The following is an 8,452-nucleotide window of genomic DNA, read 5'->3' on the forward strand; positions in this document are numbered from 1 at the left end:
TGTATGGTTTAATTAATTAGATGCTCTGAAGAGCTATATGTTGTTAGATGAGAACTATGTATGTATTTTGGTTTTAATGTGATGATGAACTTCTATTAATTCGGACACTTAATTATATATAATGCACGCAGATGAACCGGCAATGGATGTACGGTGACAGACACACCTCCGAGTACATTAAGGGCGTGCATGAGTTTCTCGATGCGGCTGAGGCAAACAAGCAAAATGGTTTTATGTATTGTCCATGCACTAAATGTGGGAATACGGTGTCTTACTCTAACCGGAAAATCCTTCACACCCACCTGCTTTACAAGGGTTTCATGCCACACTATAATGTTTGGACGAGGCACGGAGAAATAGGGGTTATGAGGAAGACAACGAAGAAGAAGAGTACGATGACAACTATGTGCCCCCTGAATACCGTGATGCTGCAACGGGGTGAGCTGGTGAAGATCAAGAGGAACCAGACGATGTGCCCAATGATGCTGCAAGGGGCTGGCGGAACCTTGGACCCTGTAACAGGGAAGTGCATTTGGACGGACGAGCAACTTGGCATACCCTTGAAGAAGCTTCGGTACTATATCGATGCAGCGCAGAAAGGGACGTTCATTCCAGACAGAGAGAACGACGAGCTCACAAAGGCCCTCGGAAATCCTGAGCACCCTGGACGGACACGAGGCACGCCAGGCTCCATTCCGTGGAAGGCTGGGTTTCCGGACGCAGGTGGTTACAAAACCCACGAGAGGAGGAAGAAAGTGCAGCAGACCGAACTGCAGGCGCTGCACGCAAGGGTACAAGCGATAGAGGAACGAGAAGCAAATCGCAGCAAACGACTTGCCGAAGCTTCCCCTGAAGCTACCCAGCCATCTCAGCGGAGAAGCAGCATGGCTTCCACCGAGCTGCTTCAGCCGGAGCTTGTCTTGACGGCTCCTGCCAGCTATCCCGTGGATGCTATCACGGAGGCTCAAAATTGCCACCTTATGACGCAATGAATTAATATGAAGGTCAAGGCGGTTGTTGGCTCTGTTTTTCCTAATGAACCCGGCGCAACTTTTCACTGCCGGCCGATTCCAGAAGGATATGCTAAGGTGATGGTGGATGAAATGACGGAGGGATTTGAGGACCTCCCGCTTGACCACCCTACCGGAGAAGGGGAGACTCGGCTGGGTTCTTCTCTGAAGACTCCATGCCTATGGCGGAAGGAGCTCATCAACCTTCCGAACTAGACGCCTCCGTCTCCTCCTCCTCCTCCTCCGGCAAGTCAGGGCACTCCGCCTCCTCCACCGCCTCCTCCTCCGGCAAGTGACGATCAGGGCCCTTGGCCGGCTCCTTCTCCGGCGTGTGGCGGCACTCCGCCTCCTTCTGCGCCTGCGCCAGCGCGCCCGAGCAGCCAGCCTACTCCTTCTCCGCCTCGTCGGCAAGGGCAGAAGAGACCCGCCGCCGCTCCGGCAGCTGCTCCGGCGCGTCGTAGTCCTTCTCCTCTGCCTCGTAAGCAAGTAAAGAAAACAGCCGCTCCGTCTGTTCGGCCGGCGTCTAGCAGTACAGCCAGAGGCGGGAGGACATACAGATTCGGTCCTTCTCTGAAGACTCCATAGAAGTTACCATACGAGAAGACCCCGGAGGAGAACGCGAAGATCGCGCGAACCAAAGTGGATGACTGGTTTCAAGGGTTGAAAGCAAAGAGACATCCACCTCCGGAGGAGAAGGTAGATCCGGTGAAAGTGAAGCGCACTCTGGCTGCCCTGGCAAAACCACCCAAGTCTCCGCCAAAAGGCAACTATGAGCGCATTATTGCAAAGACATGGGCCGAAGCGGAGCGGTCGGGAAGTACAGTCAGTGATCAGAGGCTGAAAGAACGACGAGCAGCTGGGAAACAAATTGCCCAGCTCGGCGAACAAGCGAAGCAATCGTGCCCCCTGCTCAAGGTGCCTAGTGACATCGTCGATCCGAGGATGGTGCCCGGTTATAGCAATCTTGACGATTACCTACCCGACGAAGTACATTATGATCCCATGGAGGTGCAGATACACAGATACGAGTACGGGAAGCCTCTCGTCAAAGATGAAAAATCTCTATTAACGATGATGCGAAGATTGCATGATTGGTACTTGAAAATCTGCAGAGAGTCTGGGGGGAGGAGTACTTTGTATGCGAGAGTTAAACCGGAGCATGACCTCGTTGGAATTGAACTGTTGCCTATTCCATTTGAGGAGTTCTATCAGTTTTTCAATCAATTGGCCCTCGATAAAACAACGGTCACCTGCTACTGTCTGTAAATACTACTACTTCTGTCATTAAGTCTCTCTATATAGCTCAGCTCTTTCATTGCATGTATTTATAATTATCCTCACTATATTATGCAGATTGAAGATCGCGAATTGAAGAAAAGACAAATCGGTGATATTGAGTTCGTTAACACATATCTCATAGATGCAACTGAGGTTGACAAAAGGCCCGAAGAAACCGAGGCCAACTTTCTACGATCATTCAAAAGAAATGAACATAAAGATATAATACTCTTTCCTTACAACTTCAAGTGAGTGTTACCTGTCTTGTGCATATTCGGTTTCCCTTATATATTAGTCCAGGTTATAGTAATGTAATTGATGAGTTATGCATGCGTGCGCAGGTACCACTATATTCTCCTAGAGATTATTCTTGAGAAGAGAGTAGTAACTGTCTTGGACTCTAGACGAAAAGATCCCCAGGAGTATGCGGACATGACTGAAATCCTCCAGAAGTAAGTTAAATCGATCATTATCCATCATATCAGCAACTTTGTTCATTTCCTGATATCAAGTAATTGTTTTCTTTGTCCGGCAGGGTTTGGAGAAAATTCACCAGAAAAGCTCCGGGACTGCCGAAGGAGCTGCAATTTAGACACCCGAAAGTAAATACTATAGTAGCATGTTCCGCGCATCTCCTAGTGATTCAAGCGCTAATTTCATAAATACCATTTGGCATTCTTGCTTATCAGTTTGATTGACCTATATTTCTTGTAAAGTGGTTGTGGCAGGAACAAGGGAATGATTTCTGTGGATACTACGTCTGCGAGTCCATCCGCCACACGACCTGTGAGCGGGGCGGGTACTCTGACGAACAATATGAAGTGCGTAAATAACAATATTCACAATTTTATTTTATTACCATCATTTGTGTTGAGTTTCATTCATTCATATATATATATATATATATATATATATATATATATATATATATGTATGTATTGACCCCCTTCTTCAAATTAGATGTTTCGGATGCGGAATGAACTCCTAGCACCAGATCGCATGTGAGCAATTCAAGAGGAATTGGCGGCATTCTTTCTTGACCACGTGATCGCTGAAGACGGAGAATACTATGTGGACCATGCGTCCATAATTTAGGAGATTATATTTGTAAGAGATAATTATTGTATATATGTAGCCGGTAGTGTCGGACGATAGATATACGAGAACTTGTTGTTCGACCAATCTCTCGGAGAAGGAGAGGTGGTCGATATCACTTCTCTCTGTATGCATATATGTTCATGACAATCTTCTGTTTCCTTCGTTTGCTTATTAGCTAGCTAGCGTGTCTAGTCCTCTCTATACGTATGTATAGTACGTAGCGTCGACCAAGCACGGACATAAGAGAGGACACTTCTCTCTATTAATTAGCTATCTAACACAATATATGAAATACCTAAATTAACCCCCCCCCCCAAACCCCCAACCCCCCCTCCCTTTAAAAAAAACAAAAACCCCAGCCACAGAAATGCTGACGCGTGGAGGCCTATTGGTCCCGGTTGGTGCCACCAACCAGGCCCTCCTGCCTGGGATCAGCGCGCAGGCCACGTGGAGGCCCATCTGTCCCGGTTCTTGTTAGAATCGGGACTAAAGGGTCAGGGCATTAGTAACGACCCTTTAGTCCCGGTTCTGGAACCGGGACAAAAGGCCCTTACGAACCGGGACAAAAGGCCCGTTTTCTACTAGTGGGCTTTCCTAGTTTCCTTCAAAGTGATATGCATCCATAACAATATAGAAATACAAATCTTCCTTTTATAAGTGTCGTATGTTTTCTCTCTTTTGTTGTTTTTATCGTGGGGATTCGTCAGCAATAATTTTCTTTCTTCTTCCTTGGAATTAGTTATTTAAATCATGAATGATAGAGTCTCATTATTAAGACAAGAACACATTTAGAGGGAAAGCCAAGATACATTTCCACAACTCATCGTCGATGCATGAGCAGTTGACTGCCCTACGGCGTCAGAATGGTAGTATAAAGTATGTAATGGTTTTATATAGTGGACTTGTTAGAATGATGTGGTTATCGTGCTAATGTATAAACGTATGATTACAGTAGATAGACAATTTCTCAACCTACAACTATTTCGAAATGACGACTAGGAACCATTTGATCTAATATGAGGTTCTCGATTGGATGGCTATCAATGAAAATGATTATTTTCAAGCCAACCGGGTTGTAGTCACTGCCAAGAACATGTGTGCACACAAACCTACTTCAGGTGGAGATCGAGGTGATCTCGGCTCACATCATGGTGACGATCGACCGAGCTATATTATTTTCCAACAATATTTTTCCGAAGATATATTAGATGGCGGCAGCGTGGTAGAGGTGCACCGGCAAACGCGGCTTAGCACACATCACCAATGGCTTGGCCAGGAACACGTCATGCTCCGACTCGCTGAGATCTATAGCTGCCAATCCTACTGGCTTGCTCCAAGTGAACCCTTGCAGAAGCCTGCCGAAGAGCGTCATGCACATTGCCGTCCCAAGTGATGTCGCGACGCACCCACGACGGCCGGTACTGAAAGAGATGAACCTCAGCTCGTTCTCTGTGAGTGCCATATCATCTGTGGTCGTATTAATGTGGCGCTCTGGCATGAAGCGGAGAGGCTCATTCCAGATGGTCGGGTTCCTGCCGAGTCCAGTGCGGCTGAGGATGACATGGCTTCCCTTGGGTATGTGGTAGCCGGCGACGTTGGTGTCGGCTAGTGCAACATGTGGCACGTTGAAAGGTGCAACAGGGTGCAGCCGGAATGCTTCTCGGATGCACGCCTTGGCGTAGCTGAGCTGGGGGATATCCGACTCCTGCATCAGCCGCTCCCGGCCCACCACGCGGTCCATCTCCTCCATCGCCTTTGCCATCACCTCCGGCGCATTCGCCATCTCTGCCAGGGCCCACTCCACTGCGTTCGATGGGTTGTCAACGGCTGCAAAGGTTATGTCCTGCATGCACCACCATGTCATGCCACGTATGCAACACATTAGTTGGATAGTCCACTTTCTTTGCACCTTGTAAATGTTTGACATGCATTGACCATGCATGCATATGTGACTTCATAATATTGTGAAGTGGTTACCAACCTGAGACTGTGCTTTGATCTCCTCGATGGTGAGCAGCGGCTTCCCCTCGGCGTCTTTGAGCGTGATGAGCACGTCGAGGAAGTCATCAAGCTCCTTCCTCTCGCCGGACTTCCACTGCCCCCACCGCTCGTCGATGACGGCGTCGTGCAGCCGGTTCATGGTCGCGTTGGCCTCCTTGACCATCTTCTCGTGGCCGTCGAGGTCGAAGCCGCGCAGCCAGGGAAGGTAGTCGGAGACGCAGAAAGCATAGAGAAGCCCGAGGGAGGTGAACAAGGCGTCCATGTGCTCCACCTCCATGGGCCCCGGCCCACCATCGCGTCGCCCAGGCTCGCCGAAGTACCGCCTGCCGAAGAGGAGCCGGCGGATGACGTTGCCGCAGTAGTGCCTCGCGACGTGCCGCACGTCCACGGCGCCACTGCCCAACGATAACCCCTTCGCGGCGGTGGCGAGGTTGTAGACGTAGCTGGTGAGGTTGTCGGCCTCGTCGGCGCGGCGGTCCTGGAGCCATCGGTGGCGGGAGGGGCAGATGATCTCGGAGGTGAGCACGCGGCGCATCTTCCTCCACTGGTCCCCAAACGGCGACAGCACGGCGTTCTTGTACCCGCGGCTGAAGGCGGCGGAGGCGAAGGTGAGCGGGCGCGAGGCGAAGGTGGCGTCCTGCTTCCTGAGCACCTCGCGGGCGATGCTGGGACAGGTGACGGCGACGACGTGGACGCCGCCAAGGCGGACGCAGACGATGTCGGTGCCCATCTCCTCCATCGTGCGGTGGATCCACCGGAACGCGGGCTTGTTGAGCATCATCTCCGGGAGGCTGCCCACCACCGGCCACGGCGCTGGGCCTGGCGGGAGCGGGAGCGTGTGCGGCTTGCTGTCCTTGCGTCTGAGCCTGAGGACGAGGTAGATGAAGGTGAGTAACAGCACCAGCATTGTGAAGGCTCCCAGCTGCTCCATTGCCATGCTAGCTAGCTTTGTAAGTTGGAGCAAAGCAACTAGCATTCACGCATGGCTTTATTGGACGCAGAGATCGGACCAGTGGTGGCCACAAGATCAGACACAGCTACGACGCGCATGCACATCGTAAACGCGCTATCCCAAGGTGGGATGGGTGGGAGAGCTGTAGAAGAAGGTTCTCAAAGAGAGACAGCAATATATGCTAGCTAGGTTTCTCACTCTGATTGCAAGTTTACACCGTACCCCATGAGACATTAGGGAATACATTAAGTGCAGTGTCGCCACAAGAGAAGGGACAGCTAAGCATACAACGGGAACAGGCGGGTAGGGTGGCTAGGATCGAAGACGCTCAAAAGTGACAGCGTACGCTCAAACGTCACAAGATGTGTACTGCTCCGACAAGCTTAGCTTGCTCCGAACGTACTTATAGAGCATCTCCAATAGATGATTAAAATATATCATCAAAAAATAGTTTTTACACAATCAAAAACCTCCAACTCCAACTGATGATGTAAAAATAGCTAGTGCTCCAATGGGTGATGTAAAACTGAAGATGGTGACGACGGGCGTCGACGGTTCCTCCTCCATGGTTGGCGACGGGACGGGAGGTACGGTGGTGGGCGAGGAAGTGCGGCAGGAGCAGCAGGGGAGGGCGATGACGTTGAAGCAGTAGCAGCCATGGTCGCCTTCACCATCTTCTTTTTTTTTACCCTGTGACCCTATGGCCGCCTTCATCTTCTTCGCCCGGGAGGAAGCCACGACGGGGTCGGAGGAGGCGTCCATGGGAACCCGGTGGCAGCAGGTGGGCAGCCTTCTTCCTCGCTGGTTACCATTCCAGCGGTGACCGCGGGACGTGGGGCAGCAAATCTGTCGCGCAGATTTGGGGCAAGCGTGGTTGTGGCGGCGGCGGCAGGACCGGCCGCAGACGGAGAAGTGGCCATGGTGAGGAGCGTCGGAGCGGTGTTAACGGCTGCGGAATCAGGGGAGGCGTTGATGGGGATCCGGCGGCGGCAGACAGGAAGTCAGGCGTGGCGCGGGAATGTCCCGCGTGGGAGTTGGGGCTGCGCGTGTTTTGCTCGAGTTTTACACCAGGGGCCCAAGTGAGACAAATTTGCATCATCAAGTGATGTATTTTACATCAGAGCAAAAGCTGAGTAATTTTTTTTACATCTACAGTATCTGTTGAAGCACTGTTTTTGGTCTTTATGATGTAAAATTCGATTACTTTTACATCTATATCATTATGGAGACGTTCTTATTAGTCTACTCATGCGGACGCGTGCATCCACGGACCCACTCACACGACATGGCCGGCCGGGAGCAATGTATTTTGTATGCGAGTTTTTTTTTCCAAAGTGGACATTCTTATGCTGCACCATCGGTTATGAGAACAGTTAATAAAATTGATATGGGAGTTTCTCCTCAATTTGTCCATATGGACGTATGGCGTGCGCTAAGCCTTTGTCATCTTCCGTGCGTCCGGTACGGGCGTAGCACTGTCCACAGTACGTACGAAGCGATACACACATGGATTGGTTACATGCCACCACCGTGGCGGGATGGACGGACAACAACTAAATTAAAATCCGCAAGATCGATGATCGTGGACAGCAGCAGGATAGACGTAAAGTACGTACGTACTTACCGAAAAGGAAAAAAGTTCAAAATAAACCTTGAAATTGTAGACGAAAGTAAAATCGAACTCTGAACTCCCAATTCCTAAAATCAGCACACCAAACTTTCTGATCCCGGTCTATTTTAAACTTTGAGAGCGTTTAGTTGGTATTTGCTGACGTGGCAAGTCAAACCCTAGGGTCGTGACTATGTCGTGATGTTCCTCATTGGTTTTGATTGCTGCCTCGAGAAAATGTTATTGTTTTCAAAAATTGTTCGAGACTTAAAAAAATGTTTATATTTAAAAAAATCGTGTTTCACAGAAATTCTCACAAACTTAATTTTTTGTGTGTTTTAAAAAAGGTTCACTACAATACCTCTCAGATTTTTTTTAAGAAAATCTCATTTTCAAAAATTGTTCAAAGTTCAGAAAATGTTTGTGTTTAAAAAAAATGTTCACTATAGTACGTCGTAGGTTTTCAAAAAATGTTCAAATTAGAAAAATATTATTGTTTTAAAA

General features: G+C 49.4%; 1 protein-coding gene across 1 annotated transcript; it reads right to left on the bottom strand.

The window, feature by feature from the left end:
- Positions 1-4,590: 4,590 nt before the first annotated feature.
- LOC125554390 (tyrosine N-monooxygenase-like) lies at positions 4,591-6,294 on the bottom strand. Its single transcript, XM_048717958.2, has 2 exons — positions 5,368-6,294; positions 4,591-5,229 (listed from the first exon to the last, which is right to left on the bottom strand). The coding sequence occupies exons 1-2, from the start codon at positions 6,292-6,294 to the stop codon at positions 4,591-4,593; spliced, it is 1,566 nt and encodes a 521-aa protein (XP_048573915.2).
- Between the last annotated feature and the right edge of the window lie 2,158 nt (positions 6,295-8,452).

Source organism: Triticum urartu, chromosome 4A (assembly GCF_056163025.1).
Source record: "Triticum urartu cultivar PI428250 chromosome 4A, HENAU_Tu73, whole genome shotgun sequence".
In the NCBI taxonomy this organism is placed as follows: domain Eukaryota; kingdom Viridiplantae; phylum Streptophyta; class Magnoliopsida; order Poales; family Poaceae; genus Triticum; species Triticum urartu.